Source organism: Aptenodytes forsteri, unplaced genomic scaffold, assembly GCF_000699145.1.
Source record: "Aptenodytes forsteri isolate BGI_AS27 unplaced genomic scaffold, ASM69914v1 Scaffold54, whole genome shotgun sequence".
NCBI lineage: Eukaryota > Metazoa > Chordata > Aves > Sphenisciformes > Spheniscidae > Aptenodytes > Aptenodytes forsteri.
In genome coordinates, this window is record NW_008796044.1 from 5,681,213 (window position 1) to 5,706,800 (window position 25,588).

Below are 25,588 nucleotides of genomic sequence, written 5' to 3' on the forward strand. Positions count from 1 at the left end.
GGGGTTTGGACTAGATGACCTTTAGAGGTCCCTTCCAACCCAAACTATTCTATAATTCTACATGCTTATCTAGCCAATGGTAGTGTTGATATGTTAGCGTAGTAGGCGTAAAGTCTAAGGGCAGTACTTCAGATGCTTTGGAGCTTTAAGATCATCTGTGTTATTTGTTTATATTCTCTCTTTATTGACAGCTGATATTACAGTGATATTTGAAAGGATGTCAGTAGGGTGGAATTACGTATTTGGTTATGTGTCTCTTAATGTTCCCTAAATACCAGACTGAAGCTGAAATGTTTATTTGCAAAGCTAGAGATATTGATCTTATGACAATAGTCAATTACAAGGATATTTGGTTTATTGTACTGAATCATCACAGTAGATTTAATCAGCTTGTTCAATAGTAGTACAAAAAGGGACAGTTTCTCGTTCTCTTTTTTGCTTGTTGCATTGTGCTAAGCTTAGAAGAAGCATGAGGGGAGAGGCAAAGTGGGGACAGCAGAGACTTTAGCTACATCAGCATGAAGGCCTTTCTGATGTGCTTAGCTCTACTGCCTGTGCTTTCAACTCTCATCAGAAATAGAAAAAAAAAATTTTGATTTAGTACAGATTTTTTATAGTGGCTGACCTCTCTCAGGTAGAGAATGAAAGAGATATCTGTTACCAAAGGTAAGGAGATCCATTTTGCAAGAGTATGTCAAGGCGTGCAGAGTGCATTACAGCTGCAGTAGGTGAGGTAACTGTGCTGTAGTGGGTCGAATTGGTCAGGATAGCTCCCTTGTGACAGGAGATCTGTGGCTCTTATTTTTGGGGATCACTCGACATGCTCAATTTTCTGAGTATGAGTAGCTGGTGAATGGCAGTTTGGTTTTTAGACCTATTCAGGGAGAAAGGAATTGGAGAATATCCTCTTTGTCATCAGTAAAAGCAGAACAGGAGAAAAAAAATCTAAATTTCTTTGAGACTTGGTCATAGATAGAGGCGGCCTAGAGTAATGCTATCTGGAAAGTTTACATAAATGGGGCACTAGAAATAGCCTGGACAATAGTGGTAACTCAAAGGCACCAGCGTTAGCACATAATGCTGTGGCTGCAGATCTGCTCAGAGGAGGATTTTTTTCCCCTTACCCATTCTCTTTCACGGTAAGCAAATCACCCGTGGTTGTTTGTACCAGTCGCTTTGACATGGCACTGAAAAAGTTTCTGATGCATTTTGGGGAATGTCAGGTTGTGTGTAGACAGAAGGTAGAAGAAGAAATGAAGAGAAGGTGATGAAATACTTCATTCCTAGCAGCGCTGAAGTTCTGTTAGAGCAGAGTGAAGAGGAAAGAAATTATGTTTGTGAGCTTTTTTTGCTAGTGTCCTGGTTTCGGCAGGGATAGAGTTAATTTCTTTTCTAGTAGCTGGTACAGTGTTTTGGATTTAGGATGAGAAGAAAGTTGATAACGCACCGATGTTTTAGTTGTTGCTAGGTAATGCTTACACTAGCCAAGGACTTCTCAGCTTCCCATGTTCTACCGACTGAGAAGGCTGGAGGTGCACAAGAAGCTGGGAGGGGGCACAGCCAAACTGGCCAAAGGGACATTCCATACCATACATAAACTGGGGAAAGCTGGCCGGGGTGGCCACTGCTCGGGGCCTGGCTGGGCACCGGTCAGCGGGTGGTGAGCAATTGTACTGTGCATCACTTGCTTTGTGTATTATTATTATTATTATCATATTATTATTATCATTTTATTTCAATTATTAAACTGTTTTTATCTCAACCCACGAGTTTTTCTCACTTGTGCTCTTCCAATTCTCTCCCCCATCCCACCGGGTGGGGGGGAGTGAGCGAGCGGCTGCGTGGTGCTTAGTTGCCGACTGAAATTAAACCACGACAGCTAGAATTAGAAAGGTAGATTGTTTAATTGGGGGGAAAAAAGCATAGAAAGTAAATGGTCTAATTGAAATCCTGCAGTAAGATAGAGAGGCAGTGCAACTATCCTTGCTTTTCAGTCTGTATGGATGAAAAATACTAATCATAATTGAATTAATAAGTAATAACCTGTGTCTATTATTCTACTATGCTTTACACAGTTTGCCTTTATTCTGACTGTTAACTGTCTCCCTGTTTGATTGCTTTTAAAGTGTGACTCCTGCTTTAGGACAGGGACAGTTCATTTTATTTTTGTCTCAGAATTTTGTGAGGGTTAGAATTTTATGGGTTACTGCTTTGTTGTAAAGGTTCTTGAAAGAACCTTAATTTCAGGTCTGTGCTAGAGGGTTTTTACTGACTTTTTTCCATCTTTTTGGATCTGAGAGTAATTCTGCTTATGAAGAATCCACTTAAACTTATTATTTCTATTGACATTTCCCTGTGGAAAATGAGCCGCCTTATTCTGACTCACAAAAGCCAGAGGAACAGGAGCTTTGGGCTCTTATCTTACTTCTTCTGTAAGAATTACTAAATAAGCTGCAATCATAAAACTGAATGTGCCTTTTCTATTGAAGATTGTTTTGACTTTCACATTAATTTTTAACTTGAGTAGAACTTCCTTTCTCCAGAACGGTGAAAATCCCTTCCACTTAGATGTCGCTCTGAATAGGCAAGTAATTGGTAATATTCTTGGTGGCATTTTGTGAGAAGAAAGGATCTTGAAGGATTGAATCTGTCACAGAAAGTATAGATTAATAACGTAGTGAAGAAGTGAATGCAGTTTCTGCATGAGCTCATTGTCCAGAGCACAAGTTCTTCACTAACAGAGGAAGGTGCGGGAGCCACAGGTTGTATAAACACCACCGACATCTGCCTTGAAGGTGGTTTCCATGAGGAGCTGTGTCCAGCAGTTGCTCGATGTCGACTACTGCAGACATTTCAGGGGTGGGGAGGATAGGGTTACACACTATTTTCTAAGACCCACATGATTTAACATTCAGACGCAGGCTCCTGAGGGAAACAAGGCAGGGTTCTTCCAAAGACAAGTGTTGCACTGTAGGGTGGTAGTGCTACTGTAGTTGTTACTCTCTTAAGACATAAAAAGGTAGCCTGTGGGCAAAGTTCGTACTATTTTACCTATGATAATCTGTACTTCCTTGTTTCTATGCTTTTAGCAGCAGTAGTATCTGCACAATTTGTGCATTGAAGCAGTGCATATTTTGTGGAGAAGGTATTCCCTTTTTCCCCTAGCTCTTCAATTATTTAATTAAAACATTGTATCTTTATCATCCTGGAATAAAAAATGTTAATGTAGGGTACGTATACAGTCCAACATATTCACTAGAACTAAGCACTGCTTATTTCAGGCACTGAGAATTGATTAAAAAGCCACCAAATCCATGTGTCTCCTTAGAAATTTCTAGCTCTCTTCAATAGTTTAAGAGAGTCTGTGTTAAATTTAATGTAATATCAGAATTTTAAGTTAACTATTTTTAAAGAGAATGCGATAAATTTTAATCTTCTTATACTCTCATGTATATAAAGTTGAATTACTAGAACACTCCTCCCGAAAGGTTGTGAGGACGGCATTCCATATGTTCTGAAATGCATGAAGTTATACAATTTTCTGTAAGAAATTTATGAATGATAAACTTTTTTTCCTGTTGAAGAGGACACAACTGGTTTAAAGATGTTTTGTATATACAGTTTATTTGTAGTACACAACATGTTTTGGGTGGTAGCAATATAAATTTTTAGGAGAAAGAAGCTGAAATAATGCACTTCTTATTTCAGTGTTAACATTATCTGAGTGAAATGAACATGCAATTTTCACAACCAGAATAAGGAACATGTTTTGCAAAATATTTGAAAGGAAAACTTTCAGTTTTCAAGTGATGGTCATAAAGCAAAAAGACTATGAACTCTGTATAAGTGGAGGAAATGTACTAGCTCTTTATTCCAAGGTTGGTTGTCACATACTGAGTCACTCAGCTATCGTGCTCATATTGTTTCATTGTTCTGTAAGTCCTGTAGTTTTTTAGCATTCTCCCTTTTATTTATTTCTATTTCTTTTGAAAGGGAGAAGTGAAGTGAATGCTGAAAGACAAGGATGCATTTCCCATTCATAAAATATTAAAATTATGAAGTGCTTCTCTGAGCTCTTCTGCCATAACTGCTGCATTGTGTTATATGGGTTTTTTTTCTAGAGGAGCACATATTACTTCAGAGAAAGGCTTGAATAACTTCAGTCTAAAGCTGAGGTTATTGTACCAGGAGATTTTACTGCAGAGTCGTGTGCTTTTTGCAGGGATTTAAATTAAGAACATGATGTCGTGGCTGAGTTTTGGACTTAGTGACAGGATAGTAGGCAATGCTCTCTAATTTAAAGAACAATTTAGAGAGCTACATGCGGAAAGATATAGCAGAAAACTGGGCATCGTTGCATGGAAATCTGCAACAAAATTCTGATTCTTCTGATTCAGAATTCCTTTACCGTGAAATACTAATAGCTAAATTCTCCAGTTTTCCATGATTCTTCCCAGCTGGCATGCATATGGCACAACAGGCTATCCTTCAGCAGAGAAATGCAGAGCTTCTTCCCAAGAAAGATTAGAGGCATATATATTTTAGTTTCCTCTGAAAAACCTTGTATGCTGCTTTTACCAGCAATATAAACTACAACAAAACTTAATGAGGTTGAAGTTTCTGTATGTGTTCTGACTCCCTGTGTTTTACCAGCTACAAAAGGTTTTTTCCTATCTTGTATTACATTTAGAAAATGCTTTAGCATCTTATCCTTCTTATCCTTAACTTGTTTTATGGTTGCACCTTCTAGCTTTAACAAATACCCTTAGTGCTTTCAGAGAGTACCTAACTATTCAAGGACTGCACACAACAGAAACAGAGGGAAGATATCTACATGTCGTTAGATAGCCGGTCCTGGATGGGGGGACTAAGTTGGAACTTAGCTTGGAATACCCACGAAATGTTGAGAAGTGGTATTAGAAGAGAGCATATTACAGAGTCTGTGTAGCCTGAGCATATCATTTAATCTCAAACTGAGGCATCAACATCAATAAAACAATTGCTATTTTTTTCCTATAGAACTAGACTGAGAAACTCTATATGCAGTTTACAGCTGAAAGATTATAGCAGTCAGTAGCTTGAATGTTTAGATTTAATGATGGACTTGTAGAAATGTCACTGTTGTTTATCCTTTGCTAAAGCCAACTCTTAACCTACGATCATACAAGGGAAGCTTATCTTTTACGTGAATAGGCAGAAGAAGGAAGAATTCTGTGAACTTAATAATTAGCAATAAATCTATTTTAATTTAAAAGTAGATATGTTAGTATGTCTAACAACCTTGACACATATGTCTAAATCCATTATTATTGTTCGGGAGAGAGATTTGTCACATCACAGTTTTGTTCCCAGATTTCCACGTTTTTGAAATTGGTTCTGCTGGCTGCTGCCACCGCCAATGTTTCCAACTGTCACGCAGCAGGGCTGTTTCCAAGAAGCAGAAGTGAACAGTGGGTTTAGCTGCAGTACATAGTTACAGCAACTAATTAAGAGAGTTTGTGACTCCCAGTAAGTGTGTGCAGAGGATTCTTATGAAGTCCATGATAAAGAGATGCAGTCTGTTATAGAGCGTGGTATCCTTGCAAGCTCTTTGGATTGCTCCTGATATTGTTAATGGGGAGTCACAGTCTGCCTTCAGATAGGCAAATCTGAAGCAGAATCTCACACTGCTTTTGACAGGATGTATGTGCATACATTTAAAGAAAGAATTAATCTTTGTATTTTCCTGGGCTTCATCTCTGTCTTTGACTCAATAGGATCACGATCTGCCAGTGCTAGAGTTAAGAGAGTGTTATATAGTTCTCATACTACCACTCTACTCAGAGGAGCTATCTGAAATTGTCACCTTCTTGCTCATCATTTCTGTTGTGTCTGTAATCCTGTAATTACAGGTCAGGGTTGCTAACTTCCAGGGCAGAGATAAGTTTTTATTGCTGCTTATTCCCCATAACTTTGCAGAGCCACTGCAGCTCTGAGAGGGAATTGCATTCTGTCCATCTCCATGTATCATTAGCATTGCTCTCCTGTCTTTCAGTGCTGTTTTTTCCTCACTGGTGATGTCAGAACTGTTTAAGTTGCTATTTTGAATTTCAAATCCCACTTGAACTTGTCAGAAGAGCAAAATCTATGGGATTTTGAAAAACTGTCCCCTACATAGCACTGAAAAATAAGAACTATTAGCACTACTGGGATAGTATTTGTTAGGGGTATTATTTTCTGCATCACTTTAAGTTTGGAAGTGTTACAAAAAAGTTATTTATGGCCTTCAACTTTGGCCTGTGAAAGGAGCAGTACCAACTTCCAGCTCTTATTTGAATCATAGAACTTCCCCAAAGGTTTGGAGACAAGGGCAGACTTTCAGGTTTCTCAGAAATAATAGTTTATCTGAATTATTTTGAATTAATGACAGCAAACTTTACTTTCCCTGCAAGTTAGTTGTGGTGCAGGTTTCTTCGCACTGTAGCTATGCTTGTTTTGACACATGAAGTTTTCTTTAGGTCTACTTCATAATACTTTATTTAGTCAGTTTAGAGCTTTAGGGTTTGCTTTTTTTTTTGTGCTCCATAATCAGTCTACATTCAAAATATATATCATAAAAGAGGAAGCTGAAGACTGGTTTGCATTGTTAGGAATCATAAAATGAAATATCACAAGGTTTCTCTTTCTTTAATGGTGGATGAAAAGATTAGTGTATGAGACAGTTCTGTAATGTGTTTCATTTCATATGGTGTTTCTCTGATAGCACTGTTATTCTGTTATCATCCCTAATGACTGTAATGCATTGAGTCACAGTGTTGTTTCTTAAAAGCTTTCACCTTTTCGTTGTTTGTTCTCAAGGTTACATTATGCAAAATACAATGTTATATTTTGTGCACTAGTTCAGGCTGTATAAAAATATTTTTAATCTTTTTATGAAAATTGAAATAGATCTGTTCTGGGGAAGAGTCTTTATGCCTGTTTCAAGTATTCCTAGCTGCTATAATGAACTGCTGTTTCTTCCTCTGTCTGAAAAGTTATAGGTCATGTGTCTTGACTTTAAAATTATTCAGAGGTGGTAATTCTTGCATGCTCTTGCATTGGTAATTTGGTTTAGCTATTCACCATGAATTGCAAACCACTAAGAATTATCAAAAGGTAGTTTTGTTGTTTAAATAATTTTGAAGATGAAAGAGAACTTTTTCTACTTCACCATAAATGTGAGAAAAGTCAAGGTAAAAATATGAGGGAGGTACGAAGAGAGGAAAGGACAGACTTCTTATTTTATTTCAATGGATTTGCATTATGGATAAGAATGAACAAGCGAGTTGAATTAAATACATTATTCAAAACTACTGTTTTGGTTTGATTAAAACTCTGCTCTACCAATCATTTTCATTACTGTGCCACTTTGGTTTTTTTCTTTACTTTCTGATGAGGTAAGGCACTGTGTCTTTTAATGATTTGATAATGTTCCCTACAGAGCTTTTATCCTAGTTAGCTGCAGCCTTTGGCCCCTTTTGTGGTATTTGTTGCACCCAAAAATCCTACTGAAGATATGTCAGAATTGTGAGTGCTCAGCTCCACCATCAGCGTGAACATGCACTTTGCTGCGGGTGGCACAGGTGTGGTTTTGTCTCTGTGCTGAAGCCCTTGGCCTAGTAGACTCTGGTAGGAAGAATGTGTTTAGTGCAGAAGAAGGTATTAGAAAACTTAGTAGTTAACCAGGTTAATATTTACCACGATTCTTTTGTGCGCTTAAACCTTGGCTGTAAATCTATGCTCCTGCCTTTTCCTCTGTGAACTACTGAAATTCTTCTAAAACTCATTAATACCCAATACTGAGGGTATTAAACAAAACAACAAACCTCCCCACCAAAAAAACCAACTAAACAAAAAACATGAGCTGTAATTTTTTTTCTGGTCTCACTTCACCTTTCCTGAAGTTTGTCCCAAAATAGTCAATCTTACATTGATACTGGAACAGGGCAATTTCTTTGATTTCTTTTTTTTTTCCCCCTCCAACTTTTAAAATAAGGAACCAAGTATGAACTGCTAAGAGGTTTTTTTTAATAGTATATGCTGCTGCTTGCTCCATTTGCATTTGCTATCAACAAACATATATTCCTCAGCAGTCTGGTTTTGTTAAAAGCTGGAAGACTCCCATTGAGGGGAGCCAAAGGATTCTTTTCCCCTGCTTTTGTCCACTCCAGAAAGCTTTCTTTTGAAGCATTTGTGGTGACTCACACTGATTGAAAACAATACATTTTCAACAGCAATTCTGTGAGTACCCATGTAGTGCTTGAAGAAATAACTTAGTTCCAAAAGGTGTTCCTTTTCTCTGAAAGCCCGATACATGTGAACGGTCAAAATGTAAAATTAAGGCATCTTGTCTAGATTGACAAGAAGGAGGTAGGACTTACTAAGTGTTTATAGGAATAACTTGCCCCTACTTTTGTTCTCTTTTCTTTGAAGAAATTTACAGGGATTTTTTTTCTGGAAATGACAGTAAAGCATTGTTAGATAGGACAGTAAGGATACTAATGAAAAGACTGTATAGCTTCAGTGTTTCTTAAGTGCCTTGTGGAAAGGATTGCTGGAGTCAATTTTGAGTGAATTTTGAGCCTCTCTCAGGCAATTGTAGTTTTCTGCTTCTAACAAACTCTTATTCGGTATTTAGGGAGAAAGAATGAGGTCCGTCAAATGAAAGAGTTCTCTGTCTTGTCAGATCGAAGAATGCGAAAGAATTTTTTTAAACAGTTATCGAACAGTCTAAATATCTACTATGAAAGGCCAGTAACCCTCATACAGGGGGACAGGATTTTGAGAAGAAAACTGTTTGTCACCCAGTCTCTCATGAATGCCCTGGAAAGATGTAGCTGCTGATACTGTCAGATGATGCGGTGCCTGGTGTGCTGTAGGCACTCCATCTATCCACTTGGGTCCCATTTTGGAGGCACACCCACATCGTCTTGGATTTTATGATTTGAGCTAAATCATTTGGTCAACCTTCAGCTCAAAGAAAGCTTGTACAGTTGGCTGCTGTGCTGTGCGATGCTCATTTTTCTACTGGTGTGGAAGCAGATTCCCCAGATGCAGTTGGCCGGTCAGCTGTACTTAACACAGAGGAGAAAATCCTTGTTTCTGAGGAGTCTGTATGAATCACCAGGCTCTAGCAGCTGTAGGAGAAGGGCTCTTACCAGGTAGAGGGGAGAGAAGAAAGGCTAGAAACCTCTCAGCTTATGCACTAAATTGACATCTGGTCCTATGTGGACTATGTGCGGGACATACTATTTTGACTATTGGTAGATTCCAAATTGTAATATTTTTTAATTACTACGGAGTTATATAGCATGCTCTCAGGGGGAAGAAAAAAAAAAGATTAAGAATTGATTTTTGTCTACGCATTAAGACGACTTGACAGGAACACAGTTAAACTGCTGAGAATTGGTTCATATCCAGCTCAGGGTCATATTCCTCCCTGAAGTTTATCAGCAAAAGATTCATTGACGGTACAGATGTTTCTCTCAGCATCTAAAAGGCATGCTTGACACATGGTAATGTTAGTAGGTTTGGTGAAATCTGGAAGCACAAATTTCGTCTAAATGTTTTGTGAAAATGGCCCTGAAAATGTTTGCTTTCTAACGTGAAGATAAAATAATACTTCATTTACAAAACACTATTGAACAGAAGAAAGAAGAATTAAGTTTCATGAAGGGATTAGGTTATTAACCCAGGATACGAAGTATGTGTCTTTCTTTGTTCCTCTTTATATTTCCTCTGCCACCTTTCTTTGAGCCTTTCCTTTTTGGCTTGAAGTCCTTCACTATAAAAATACTGCTATCGTAATTCATGCTTCATTTTGTCAGGATAAATTGGTTGATGACTATTAAAGTTTACAGTACTGTGATAATAATGTGTAAAGGGGAAGCTCTCTGTTCGCCCACCAGACTGGCATAACCTTCTAGAACAACATTAGTTACAGTAAGCAGCAGATATGGTTTTTCAGTAAAAATAGGCAAGAGCATTGGTCCTGTAGAAATATATTTTGTTCTTTCAGCTATGTGTGATCAAAGAAAGACTGGAATGAGACACATTAACACACTCTTCTGTTTCCTTCCCAGAATTACAACAACAGCTGCTTGTATGATGGACCTACGGAGGTATCCGCTGGATGAGCAGAACTGCACACTGGAGATTGAGAGCTGTAAGTACTTCTGCAAATCCTATTTATTCTGTGGTCAGCTGCTTCAGAGTTTTTATTTCTGTCTTTTTTTTTTTCTTTTTTAACATGCTACTAACCTAGTTGTCTTTCCATCTGATGACATTTAGATCCTTGTAAACACATGTGAAAAAATAGCTTTCCAGATGGATTAGTAATTTGTGGCACAAGGATTAGCAAAATTTATTCTGTGTTTTGATGGACAATTTACAGCTTTAAAAGTCTCATTCAAATGCCTTGTTGGAGTTCACGTGAGGAGCATGAGGATTACTGCTGAACTGTGTGGCAGCTTGTTTCCATTTATAAATAATGGCAAGAGGTTAGAATTGTCCTTGAAATAGGTGTTTTGTGGGTTTTTTTTCTAACCCCTGTGCTGTAGTTAAACTTTCAACGCATGCAACGCAGTCTGTTATATATACTGATTTAATAGCTGGTGACTCTGTCAAACTTTCTATGTAGATAAAACTTGTGAAATAAAATTTCAAATCTCTTTTCACTGAAAAATCTTCAGGGAATCTAAGTACATCAGAGAAAAAACAATTCATGATCACTTTTATAAAGACAAAATTGTAAGCATGCATTATTTGGCACTCTAGTTAAGATCATATCAGCACTTTGAAGATACATTTCCTTTTTCAGGATAACCATAGGTAATTCAGCTGGGGTGTATTATTAAGTTGAATGTGGCAAGCAAAATGGAAATCAATGGCATGTTTTAAGACACAGTACACAAAAGTATGTGTATTTTTAAAGTAACTTCTGTATTATAAAAGACTGGGATTTCTGTGTGCACTGAAATACAAAATGATAGTAGCTTGTGCCTACAGTCTGGTAAGAACTTGGTAGAGCTGAGCTGCTTCTTCCTATTCTAGAAAGCATTTAAGAATATGCTTTAAATTTGTGTCCAGGATTCATTCATTTTAGTGTAATTTAAAGATATGCCAAAATCCTTTCCTGAATTAAAGTTGTGACACTGCCGTCTGAAATAATTTACACACATAAAATAAGCAAAATGGGTCTTTATCATTAAAGTTCACCCCTTCTCTATGCTGAAACACACAAGTGGCAAATGTGATGATGGACTTTGCTCTTTTGAGAATGGATAAAATATTGTTGTGTGGTTTGTTGGGGGTTTTTTCAGTTCTTTATAGATTTTCTATTGATAGCATTTGATTCAAAATTTCATACCTGCAGCCTTTTACCAGTATAGTAGGCTGATTTTAATGTGCGAGACAACTACTGGCATAACGGCATTCAGGTTTACAGAGTTTTTTACTGAGAATGTGGCTTGCTATGCCGGTATCTTTTAAATGTTGTTGTAGCGAGGACCTGGAATTTTTCTTTTGTCCAATTGTGTGTGTAAGGTGGAAAGCTGGAGAGTCAGAGGACACCCTTTCTCTCTATTTACAGCATTGTTTAAACAGTCAACAAAGTCTTGCCATCTCTCCGCATTGCTGAGATGCCTGAATCTTCTTGGGTTTCACAAACTAGATATCCCCTGCCTGTCATGCTTGCAGGACCCACTCTGGGAAGTATTCCCAGGAAATACCTCCCAGGTCAGTCCTTATGCAAAACTGAAAATTAAATTACGTCCCTGCTTTTCAAAGAGAGCACTTGTTCTCGTTCAGACTTAGAATGTGGGACCTCTGGGTTGAAATTTCCCTTTCATCTGATTTGGAGTAGAAGCTTGAAGCCAGATCAGTTATCTTTCACAACTGCATAACTTTCACAGATAATAGTCTTTCCTGGAACAGTACAGTAAGGTCTTTCTCTTCCTCACTCATTTTCCAGCAATGGGTTCTAGCTTTTGGTAGAATTTTTTTTTTGCATGGTAGTAAGAACAGATGACTTGGCATTTCATAACACTGTTCACATAAATCAATGTTCTTAATATTGTTACAGTCCTCAAGGTTATCCAGTTCTTGCTATCTTTGTTCTGATCATCCTTTGTCGTAACAGTGCCTGCAGATTTTGTTTCATTAGAAATTTCATTAACACACAAATACTAAAGAATATTAATGCCAAGAAGGAAGAGCTTTGCTTATAATTATTCTCTGTACTGAGCATGATCTATTCTTTCAGTGCTGTACAATTTCCTACACATCTTTTATATATCTTTACTAATTGTCTGTTCTTAGATAGTTCTATATCAAATGTTTTAATAAAGTCCAGGTTAGATATACTTTGTTTAAAAAAGTAGTTATTGTCCAGCCAGATCCTTTGAGTGAAGTCATGATAGATTTTTATCCCATTTCCATACATGTTAATGTCTCTGTTCTTCCATTCTTTCTCCGCTTCCTCATTCCTTTTCCCCCCTAATCCTGTTACTGATGCCAGAGTTGATTGGCTGCTTAGCTGCCTGGGTTACTTTTTTCCACGTGTCACTGTGTTTACTGAACTTTGTGGCCAATATCAGATGTTTGTTAATCTAGATTTGCATAAATCTAGTTTAATTTACAAATTAGAAATTATGGTGGAAAAGGGTTGTATGTAAAATAGAAAAAATGAAATGGGGGAGGTGGTATGATCTATTAAGATACAAGAGACAGCATTTTTCCTATTTCAGTCTAAGTTAGTGTTAATGAGATTAGATGCTGAAAGTATGAGAGGACTATTCCATGTTAGTTCAAAGAGCATCAGTTTTGAGAACTGAAATCCTATTTGTTCACGTATAGCTAGTTACATCTCTGTCATCATTTTTTGCTTTGCTCATCCTTAAAGGGCAGAACCATGTTGAATGTTTGCTTTTGCTATGATGCTTCTAAACCTGTAGGCCATATTTTTCAAGGAGGTCTAATCTGAGCTATTCTACTTCTCCCTTTCTTTTGTTATTTCCCAACACGCTGAATAGCAGGGTTATAATACCGGAGGGAAATCAATTTTCCTGTGTATTCATTTCTTAGTTTCCCAACTTGCAGGCAACAGAGAGCTTTTTCCTTTTAGTTGAATATTGACTTGACTCAGTAAAATACCTCTCCTTTCTGCTCCCTACCTCTGCCGCTGCAGTGTGCATTGCCGAGTTTCTGATGATGCTCTAGAATAATTTTGTTCCTCTGCTGTTTCCTGCCTCTCTGGAGTTGTGACTGTTGAAAGGAATGTCTTAGCTAATCAACCATAAAACTAGTGGGAGCTCAAAGGCAAAAAGGAGTACAAGGGAGTTTGAAGAATATTTCTTATTCTTATAAACAAATAAAATATGATATTGCACATCCTCTAGCATAAGAGAGAGAAATGATTGTGATTCTTTTGAATATTTATAAATGTAATCATTCAAGATTCATCTGGTACATTTGGACCTTTGTCCATTTCAATTATGTGGTACCACATAAAGACAAAAATTCACTTCAATTCCTTCTTATTTCATAATGTGTTTGGCATAGCTATATTTATGTTATCCTGAGGTATAATTCAGAAAATGCCTGCCTTGTGACAGTGATTTTTATTTTTTTCCCATTTGTGGAACAAACAAGAACACACCGAGTTTCTCCTTAGAAGCATATTCTCAGAAACATTTTCCATAGTGTATTAAAGATGTGGCATTAAAAAAAGTGCATTAAAGCCCTGTTGTCTGAAGCCTTATCAAACAGGGAGCTTGCCACTCAGACGTACTGACTGGGGAAAAAGGGCAGAGTCAGAACAGCGCGCACAGATGGGGAGGAAGGACTGCTTTGCTGACGAATGAGAAATAATTGTTTTCAGGATATTTCATGTCTATAACAGCCTGCAGTGTTTGGATCAGAAATCATTAGATTTTTTTTTTTCTGTTTCGTGACAAAAAGGCCACAGAAGCACACTAAGATAAGTTAAAAACTTCCGTTCGATAACAGAATCTAGAAAAAGCCAGAAAGAACAGAGGTGAAAGAATATCATTCCTCCCAATAGCAGTGCAGCTCAGTATCAAATACTTTCTAATCAGATCATCTGAAAGCTCATCAACAGGAGAAACAGAAGTCATCTTTGTGTGCTCAAGGTGACTTTACAAGCACATTTAAGGCACTGAAAAGAAATCAAAGATGCCTTTTGCTAAGCCTTGAGTACTTTGCAGATGGCTGCTCTGGCCATCGATCAAAGTTATAATCAGGTCACACGGGACAAATGGTAGAACTCCAGGAACCGACCAGGCAAGGATTTTCTGGGTTAGAGGCGAATGTGCTTGATGCCAGGCAAGAGACTCTGCCGATCCCCAGGGAGTGGGGTGTTCAGCAAAGGAGGATACCACGGGAACGTGTCACTTCCAACAATTCACAGTAAGTGGAAAGCTAAATACATGACTTCTGGACCACTGAAGGTTAGAATCTTAATAGTTGTTCTCTGCTTTTAATTTTTTTTTTTCTTTCAGTTTATGAAGTTTAGCATGTGTCCTGTCTCCTTTGTCCCTTCAGCTAAGTCTGTTTTGCATAGTGGCTCTTGTACAGGGAGGATATTCCTCTGTCAGTAGAAGCTGACCTTATCAAAGTGCCCCGTTTCCCTCCTTGTTCCTCATCTATATGTTCGGATGTCTTAATTTGGATTCTACGACAATTCAACCTGTGCAGCACTTTGAGGGGGAGGAGACATAGATTAATAAACAGTGATGGATTTCACCTCTGTACCCACACTCCGTCCATTTCAGCAACATCAGCTTATAGTGTGGCTTCCTCAGGACAGGTACTGTGTTCTTTATTTGTCCTTAGTAATTTCATCTGAAGTACGTTGAGAAGAGCAGAAAAGAGGTATAATTTCAGTGGCATAATGCATACTGGCAATGAACAGGAAATCCTTGACTCCTCTTAAGTGTGTAGATAGGATGATTCAATAAGGGCTAAACAAAACCCCAACAGTAGATGATTCTTCTGGCTAGTCTGAAGAGGGGAAGGAAATTTAGACTAACCACCAGCACGTATGATCGGGGCACATTGCATAAAAGTGAACCAGTGTTTGTAAGGTTTTGATAACTCCCTTCCGCCCCCCAACCAGGGACTTCGGTCAGGCTTTCAGACTGGAACTCAAGTAACATCCAAGGTATATTACCCTGCAGGTAGGCAAGAAGGAATTATATTCCTTATTTTCTTTATAACTCAGTGCATCTTTGCAGCAGTCTACATCTTGGAAGCTCTCATAACACAAACAAGATAATGTACTGTTTGCAAATGAGCAAAGAATTAAACAGAAACTCTGCAACAGCTTCTTAGTGCTTTGAAGCAACCTGGAGTTAAATTTAAAAGGGAATACAAGATACTAATATCCAATCTCTGCTTATCAGCACCGGACAATATAGGCAATATAGATTTCCACAGAGAAATTCATAGCTTCAAGCTCTTTTTTTTTTTTTTTATCATTCTACAGTTGAATATGGAGAATATATAGAATCATAAAGACATAGAGACAAAACGCAAATGGTTTTAAAATTTCTAAAGTATTTTGCTTTTTATATCCAGTCTGAGCTAGAGTACATTTGTCCTTATTGCACATAACCCTGCCTTTTATCAAGGGATTATTGGAAACAAAAAAGGCCCAGTTCAAATAGTCCATAGCCAGAAAGAGATTATAGTTTATTTTTATTATTTTCCTTGGAGTACTTTTTTTTTTTTTTTATTAGAAGTTTGCTGTACTTAAAATGGTTTAAAGCCTTGATTCAGTCAGTAGGCAATTCAGGCAGAATCTGGTGTATGTTGAGTCTATCACTAATATTTATTGCTCTGCCAAGTTCTCCTATTTTGGTTTAGGCACAAAAGTAATTGCTTTTAGTTGAACAGTAGCTTGCTTGTCTGCGATTTTTCACTTGCTGCCTGGTGCTTCTAAGTGTTGGACCCGATCATTGTTAACTGTAGAATCACAGTTGAAACTACACAGATCTCTGAAAGGGGCAGAAAAAATATGCTCAGTGCTGCATGCATCATCTTCCTGCCAGCAAGAGGTCGCATTACGTCAGAGGCTGTTGTTCCTGGTAATAAGTAGCCATTGTTTTGAAGTGGCAATACCAGCAATTTTCTGGTTAAGGTGGCTGTATTTCTTGAATTTGGCCTAATGACATATTAATTGTCATACTTTTTTCTATCCTTGTGGCAGCTGTAGGTTATGTTACAGCTTTTATTTGCATTGAGTTCATAACAGCTAACAGACATGACTTCGCAGTGGGATGTGAGAATAATCCTTTCCCTCCCCCTTTCTCTTTTTTAACCGACAAAACCATTATTGACATACAATGTTTTGCTTCCCTGTAATGCGTGGCTTACTATCCATTTAGTGCTAAACAAAGTTTTATTCAGGACTTAGTGAAATGACCTAAATAACAAAGTGCTATTTGTAAATAATGCACTTACTCCAACCTCTGTCAAAAAAACTTGTATGTCGCAGTTGTGCCTCACTTGCAGATAGAAATAGTAATGTGCAATTACTACTTTTTTTTTTTTTTTTTTTGTGGAAGAGTGAAATGTTTCAGCATTCATATGTAGCGCTAAATCCACTTCCAGTTTTCAAGCTTTTTTTCTTTGGATGTGTCCAATTAATGATGAACTGAGAACATCCGTCAGGCTTTCTGTGAGGAGCAAACTTCAAATATGTTTTAGTCTATGCTTTAAAAAAAAAAAAAAAAAAAATAGGCTATTACTACAATTCTAACTTCCTGTTAATACCAGGAGACTTTTTTTGGAGCAAACCTCAAAAATGTTTTTATTTTTTCTTTAAAAAAAAAAAAAAAAAAATTGGACAAAAGACATTTTTTGACAGGAGTTTCATTCAACTAAATCCATGTCTCGTTACAAAACTAAACCACTTTGTGGCAAATTCAGAGTTACTACAATTTATCTAACTTCCTGTTAATACCAGGAGACTTTGAATGTGGAAAGTTTTATATAAATAAATAAACCTAGGTGATGTCTTTCCCCATTCCCATGCAAGTTGTCATTTTACTTCATTCACAGATTTAGAGAAATGTTCCTTCACTTTGCAATTCCTACATACTATGGATTTCAGAGGAGAAAAAGTTAAAATTGTTTTTCCTTTGAGGAGAGAAGACCATCCTTTCTTCCCTCAAGGAAAACAAAATTACTGAGTGAAAGTACTGTGCCCACATGTTAGGTCTCAAGTTGTCTTTTGAAGGTAAGTAGAAATGAGAGGAGGGATTTAAAACAAATCAAAAACTTCTAAAGGTTAGGTGTTCTTTTTAAAATATTTTTTTCTTACATCATTGTAAGTGATGGAAGTGGCGCTAAAAGCTAATAATGGCTTATCGTCCATAGTATCATTTTACTTAAGTAGTCAATTATCTTTTTCAAAATGAAATAATTTCTTCAGCATGGTACAGCTTTTATGAAATAGTAATATTTATCAGATGCTGGAATCACTTGACCTCAGGTCTCATGCTATAGAAGGCAACGGGGACAGTGATTATCTTGCAGTGATCACATACCTGTGAAAACTGAAATATGTTTCTACAGTAATTTTATTTTCTAAAATAGTTTTTTTTTCCAGCATCTCTCTCACTGTTTTACAGAAAATAAGTATCAATTCATCTTTGTGAGAAATCAAAATACACTCCATTGATTAACCTTTTACCCACTGATCAAATTATATTCCGTTCCTGATGTCTTTTGGAGGCAAAGAAGCAAAGAGTAATCAGTTGAGAAACTCATGAAGATGTAGCTAATGGCCAAAACCCTTTGTCTGATGGTTCTCCCCCAGGAAATAGTTTCAAAACGTTGAGCCTTTTATCTCAAAAAATAGTTTATTAACTATTTATCCCTAATTTTAAGGGCCAAGACAAGCATCTGTCTGGATACCTTAGTTTTTGGAATTTAAATAATAAGCAGTACCGTATGTGGCTTCAGATATTCTTTTACTCATCAGGATGTTTCAGCAATGAGAAGTATTTTTCTTGGGTAACTGTAATTGTCCTTCCTTCATCAAATTAGATTACATACATTTAAAGAATGTTTTTGTTTGTTTGTTTGTTTTTCAAAATATCTAGGAACAAGAAGGCAGTTGTTTGAGTCTGTTATCAGTCTGATCTGTATTTGCACTTGGCCACTGATAACAGCAATTCAAATAGTTATGCTAACGCTGAATTACTTCAGTGGGGGAGAGACTAGAAAATGCAGGTTTGAATCATCATAAAACTGCGAATTCAGATGAAATTTGACAAGCAGTTTTGGCCTGTTTACAAAACAACAGCAACAAACAAAACAGGATCAACTCCTACCCTACACTGGAAAACAGTGTCCCGTCTTTCCTCACTGACAGCAGAGACTCAGGTGAGATGTAGCAATGCTCATTTAGGTTCCTCCTCTGTTTGAAGATAATTGAATTTGCTGCTTGAGGGACAAGCCAAATGACCAGACTTGCAGTGTGCTCTGTATTGGGTCACTTTCCATTGACAGTGTTCCATTTGGCATAAGTTTCTAGAGTAGGAATTGGAGCTTCATCGCTCAAATGTGAGCTTAATCTTCCTCAGTGGCTCCTATTAAAGGGAAGAAATATTTGTATTCTCTAGCAGGGTTGGGGTTTTTTGTTTGGGTGTTTTTGTTTTGTTTTTCCCAAACTCTGAATTTCCTTTACTTTTCTTACTGGTGCTCAAATGAAAAATATTTCATTTTTGGTCACTGAATGGGAAAACAATTTCATTGTTTTTGTTTCAGCAAATAGAAGCCGGAGTGAATAAGATCATCTTTTGTTTTGATTATGACATTTGGTTTGAGTGGAAGAAAGGTTGACTTTTCAAGTAGACAAGACTGGGAAACATTATTTTACTTTGGTGGAATAACAGAGAAGAAATGGAATTAGCAGAAGCATTGGCAAAGTTAAACATCACAATCTTTTCATTCCTTTGATCAGTATATTGCACCTTTCTAATGATGAGAGCTTTGTGAAACAAAGTTAGTTTTGTTCAGTTGCTCATGTTATTTGGTACTGGTAGTTCAGACTGTTCAAATTCCACCTGTGTCTAGAAAAATATAAGCTACTTTCTGTTACTGGATGCAGTCGCATTTTTCCTATGCCTCAAATCTATATATTGAGTTCAGAGTTAGTATTGCTTACAATAGTAGCAGTTCATTTAAAAATAATTCAGTCATAGTATTATCCAACTTTTGGCAGCTAGGGGAACTAGTTGTCATCTTCTATCAGTCTAATGCTGCTATAATTGAAGTGAGAAAATGCAATTGCAAATTTGCTAAGGCATTGCATTGGTGTGCAAGTCATAAAAGGAATACTACACAAGGAAATTATTCTAGTTTTAGAAATATTCCTGACACATATGCCACTCATAGTATTCAACATGTATTTGACACACTGTCCAAAATTATTTGGATGGAAATTCCAAAGAGTTATATCTTTTATGTATGAAAAATCTTAACTCTTAGATAAACTTTCTCATGATGTGCATAAAGAGTTATTTTTATGTATGAAAAATCTTAACTCTTAGATAAACTTTCTCATGATGTGCATTTGTTCTGAGTCAAAATTAAATGTAAATAATACTGTTATTACTCTAAGTATCCTCAAAACTATGTTTTGTGAAAGAACATTTATAAAGGGAAGGATATCTAAGTATTTGAGAGAAGTCGTAACGACCATAGTCTCAATCATTTATGTTGTATTTATAAAAGGGTTGGGGATTTTTGGTCTTTTTTTTTTCGTATCTAATAATTTGGATGTATTGTTTTCAGTGTTGCTTTTTATGGGGGGAAAGAGAAGTCACTAAGTAGATTATTAATATGTGCCTATATTTCAAGGCATACTTCAAGAATAAATCAGGATGGAAGGGACCTCAGGAGGTCTCTAGTCTAACCTGCCCAAAACATGGTCAGCTCTGGGGTCAGACCAAGTTGCTCAGGGCTTTGTCCAGTCTGGTCTTGAAAAACTCCAAGGAAGGAGAGTGCAAAACCTCTCTAGGCAACCTGTTCCAGTGCCTGACCCTCCTAACAGTGAAGAAGTTTCATTGCAGTTGTGGAAAGGGGCCAACGCTGTGTATCTGGTTTATCCTGTCCTGGCATGCTGCATCTGCCTCAGAAATAAGTGTTCACTGTTATTAATCTGAAACAGAATGTAAGTGCTGTGCATTGTAAAAAAGTAAGTTACAAGTCATATAACTGAATGACAATATCATGAGAATACTCTGAATAAATTAATATATTGTATAAGAGGCCCTGTAATTTGACAAAGGCATTTTTGAGTTAATGAGTTTAAACTACATAGTTTTCTTTCCATTTATGATCTTCTGGTGTGATGTAATCTGATCCGTATCTCTTGCTTCAGTTACACAGATACTATTCCCACCATATAGATTGGTGTCTCTGTATACCTTGTCATTCTCAATCTCTTGTTAAGATTTAAAAACTCTCAAAATAAGGATTCTTTTCCCCTGGATAATGATCTAAGAATTTTCATTATGACGTTTGGCTCAGTAACATATTTCTTACTATACACATCTAAAAGGCAATTCTTTGCCTTCTGTAACTGCACAATGTATAAGTTGTCTTTATTGTGTATGGAGCACAGACATGAATAGTCAGCTTTACAGGAATACATTGGAAATGCATTTGTTCAGGTTACAGCTTTGGAACTTGTATGTCATATTTCTACTCTTCAGCTGCAGAACAATCCACTACTTACATTTGCTATCGTACAAGCTTGTCTCCTCTTGTGATTGATTTGTTACTGTAGCCAGAATTTGAGATGTTACCTCAGCCCAGGCAATTACCTTGCATAATAACAGGGTAAGATAACAGAAAAAAACAAGGAATTGATGTAATTCAGTATTCAGCCATATGTCTAAGAATACACCTTTCCACTTTGACATTATCTGTACAGGTACCGTGCTCTAGAGAAGATTATGCAATATTGGAAATAACAACTTGTAACAGTAGTAGTCTACAATTATCATGAATGGAATCAAGTACCGTGCTGAATCCAGGTACTTTGTTGATGTGTGAAAGATGATTATCTAAGTATTTGATGGTTTTTGCCTAACCTCATACAACAATTTCCTGGTAAAAACACCATTTTTATCCTGTTTTCTGAAACAGTTAATTGACAGTCAGCATACATTAGAAGTGAGTATGTGTTCAATAACAGACACAGCATTGTTCAAGGCAAAGACCTGTTGTGGGCTGCTATGAGAACTAGTTTCATAAAAGCAGAGCAGGCACCTGCATCTTACTGTGTGGGAGCTCGTCTGTGCGCATCAGGGGCTCTTCAAGAAAAGGAATTTTTCTCCTGACCACACCTGGAACGGTCAGGTCTCTTCAACAGCTTACTTCTGGAAGACTGATATGTACCAAAATGTTACACAGACAACCTGAGTGATACTGAAATGCTGGTGAGTTAAGTTTCTGCTTGTGAATTTTACTTTTATTTCTTTGTTTTTTCGTGTCTGGACCTTTGTAACCTGTTACCTGACACATGTTGTATCGCTGTTTCGGGGAAATTCTGGAAAGGGACAAAGAACAGAACAGTAGATTCTTCTTCTTACCTGTGGTCCCTCTCTATCTTCTTTTCTTTGCAGAGCCAAAATGAGTAATATAAACAGTAACATTGGTGACTCCTATTCTGTCAGAATTATTGTCCTAGGGATGGTATTCATGCCAAGGAACTTCTCATTCTTCACATACAGCTAACATGAATGTGCAGGGGAGCAGATGAGCATCAAAGTGCTGCAAGTGCAATTCATTTATACTGTAAGTTGCTTATGTTGCTGTAGCATACGTGGTGTTGGTGGTGCTGTATACATGTACTAACTAGAGTATTATTTTCCTTTCAGGTTTCAAGAACAACTTTCTGCAAGTCCAGAAAGATCCACAGTCTTATTAGATAAATGCATGATACTTTTCTCCTGCAAAACCTACCTAAGTTCCTGTCAAAGTTTGTTCTCTTGCTGATCAAGAAGAACTAGCTTTTGCTTATCTCTATTTTTGTTCATTTATGGGAAGATGGGCTTAAAGAAGTGGGTTTTACATTTTGCTATGAGGACAGAAAAACCTATACCTCACTGTGTCCAAAATTTACATTTTACCCTATAATGTGCTATGTACAGCATAGCCTTCTATTTTTCTTTTACAATGACTCTTCATGTGCTGCTGATAATACTGTGGAAATGATTGTATGGGTGTGGGAAACTTACTTTCATTATAAAATTACAAGGTCTTTGCTAAATATGTTAGCTTTCTTAAAGAAATAAAACAGTGTTTTTAACTGTTGTATCTGTGTGTTTCATTATGAGTATAAAGGAATTCTGAACACAGTAAAACATGGGAACTTTAAAGCCTGCTGAGAGAAGATGACTGCAAGATTGGAATCCCTGGCAGCTGGTTTTTCTATTTTTATAGATGAAAAAAATAAAAAATTATCTATAAAAAAATCATTATATATAAAACAAATTATATATTAAATAAATCTTTATTTTGGATGGGAGATATTGAAAGTGATGCAAATATAAGTACCGTTTGTACTGTGCACGTTCCTGTCAATTTGTGCTACTGAGTGATACATGTACAGACTTTTAGTCACCTTTTTTGAAGTTACATCTTTTTGCAACTGAACAGTGGGCTCCTATTTGCACATATGTACATGTGTACTAGCTCTTATTTGGCCTTGAAACTGTACTCAGGGACACTTTGTTCTGTGGCTGGATGCCATCTTGCTTTTGATTTTAAGGTATTTAAAAAAAAGATATTTGATAAATTGGGTCATTATGCCTGTTACAAATGGTATGACAGTGATTTTACCAAACAACAAATTGTGAATACATTGATGTAACTATCATTTAAGGATGATTTTCATAGCTTTAATGGCCATATGTGAACAGGCATCTTAACATGTTCTCAGACTTTAAAGCATATCTCATCATAGACTAGTTTGGGTTGGAAGGGACCTCTAAAGGTCATCTAGTCCAAACCCCCTGCCGTGGGCAGGGACATCTTCAACTAGATCAGGTTGCTCAGAGCCCCGTCCAGCCTGACCTTGAATGTTGCCAGGAATGGGGCATCCACCACCTCTCTGGGCAACCTGGGCCAGTGCTTCACCACCCTCAGCGTAAAAAATTTCTTCCTTATAGCTAGTCTAAATCTACCCCCCTTTAAAATTACTTGCTTTTACAGGGAGCTCTCTAGCCTGATTAAAACTTGAGCTTTGGCCTTCTGGGTATACTGAATCAGAGTTCAAAACTGGAGCCCAGGGTGCGTCATCTACACCTCTGTTATAGCCATTTCTGAGCAAGGGTATCTTTTGACTGTCTTATGACCAGTGAACGTCAGCTGATCCCTGCTGCCATTGCATTTTTCACTTTTTCTGGTTTTAAAGTGTCCATAAGCAGTCTTTCATATTTTTAATCCACCATTTCCATCATAGTTCTGATATAATATAGCCTTGAGGTAGAGTATTGCAAACGCAAAAAGCAGTTTCACATGGATCCTGTACAACAATCTCTCACAGTAGTGTTGCAAACTCAAATTAAGGGCTTGTTATTTTAAAATATTTTCCATGTGATCTTTTCTACTTTTAAAAGACAATAAGTAAGGCTTGTCAGCAATTTACTGTGGAGATAGAAGGCAACAAAAGAATTGGACTCTTGACACTTGAGGATTGTTTGAATTGTTTCTATATACCATATTAGTCAAACAAATTTTATGGCACTTGATCCCTTGCTGAGACAAAGGCCCAGCTCAGCCTTTGAAAAATATTCTCCTTGTAGACATAGACAATGCTTACAAATATTAGGACTCCCAATTTTTTTTAGACTATTCAGAACATATTCACTCTAGGTTGGTGTACCTGTAGGCCAAGAACGTGGTCAAGGTTGGTTGGCTGAGCTTTTGCAGGGGGAGGAAAATAATTTTAACAGATAAGTTCAAAGTTTTAAAAACTAAGCATTTTATTTAGGATTCTAGCTTTTTAGGAGACATCAAAGAAGTACTTGGAAAACTTGATGTCTATGGCGTTCAACAGTAAGGCAAAGAAAAAAATTCATCCAACAAAAGAGGACAGAAGGAGACACTTACAGATGTTCAAAAGTGCTTTGGGTTATCCTGACATGATAAACAAATAAATGATGTATCACCAATTGATTTCAGTGAGAGCAAGATTAGAGAGCTTCTCAAATTCTCTGAAAGGTCCAACCAATGCATGAAAAGTATTCCCTGAAGCATTTTTTCTTTTAAATACTCCAATACTGGTTCTGTTTTATACTCTGCTCTATGATACAGAGAGAGATCTTGCTAAATAAAGTCTATAAATAATGAAATCAAGATTTTTAGCTTCATCTAAATAATATTTTAACAACTTAATAAAAAAGATTGACTCTACCAGTGCTATTGTGGAGAAAAAAACCTCTAGATGCTCTTTAAGTTAATCTCTTGAACCATTGTCATAGCACTATCTTTTAGAGGAAAAATTAACTATGTGAGTCCTGAAGCGTGTTGTAGTTTCATCAGCACAGACAAACAGGAGCAGTTCTTTAACTTGCACTATTGTCTACAGAAGCACGTATGGGAACAGCAGTGTGAATTTTGTCTTTTTTACAGCTGGCACTCAGCAAAACCAAGTTTGAGTCACAGACTAATTCTGAAGGTGAAATACTGTTGGGGGGGTGGCATGTGTGGTTCTGAGAATTACTGGTTTCCAAGGTGGAGTACTGAGACAAGGTACGTATCAGACACAGCCTTTGAAACATAAAACTCATTTGGCATTTTGTCTCGGAAGCAAAGGAAATCAGCTGTAATATCTCTCTTAGTCAGTATGCTTAATGAAAACCAGGTCAGTCCAGTATTAAATGTCTAAAGAGAGATTCTTGAGACAAACCGGAGAAGAGCTGGGCATGTGGTGTGGGTATATGTTTTTTCATGGACTCCATCATGGTAAAACAATAATTTAATCTGAATATTCTCAGTTGATTTGAGAGTATGCTTATGAGATTAGGAAAATACAGCTACTCTCATTGTACAGCAGTACTCAAGGATCCCATCAGGGGTTAGATAGCTGTATTTCCCTTAAGTAACTCCTGTGTAGTACTTTTCTCAAATCTGATTGCAAACATAGGGCAGAGTTTCTCTGTGTAAGTATCTGGTTTACTACCTTTAGCATGAAGTGATTTTAGTCTTGCATTCGGGTAAGATTTGATGACTACAGTAGTAAATGCTACTCTTGACAAGGACAGACATGCTGGAATTTATCATTGTGTTTCTTCTTTTTGAGACATTAGTACTAGTTTCAGTAGCCTACGTGTGGCAATCTGACTTCTTTTAAGGGAAAATGTCTGCTGTCTGGCTTTCTGTGCTGCTAGTGGTCAGATAGAACCAACCATAGTCTTACTTTTGCTCACTCTTCAGTGCATAAACTCACTGGTTTTCAGATAAAATGAGTATGAAGATTATGCTGAAAAGTAAGCAGTTAGATACAGTAAAAACTTACTTAGCTAAT

At 37.0% G+C, this 25,588-nt stretch overlaps 1 protein-coding gene across 3 annotated transcripts in view; it reads left to right on the forward strand.

Annotated features, from left to right (window-relative positions):
* The window catches only part of GABRB2 (gamma-aminobutyric acid type A receptor beta2 subunit), a 180,857-nt gene that overhangs the window by 93,880 nt on the left and 61,389 nt on the right, over positions 1-25,588 (forward strand). For all 3 annotated transcript variants that reach the window (XM_009285716.1, XM_019473825.1, XM_009285717.1), the window contains one exon: positions 10,101-10,183. In XM_009285716.1, the coding sequence (XP_009283991.1) occupies positions 10,101-10,183 (83 nt within the window). The remainder of the gene's footprint in view (positions 1-10,100; positions 10,184-25,588) is intronic.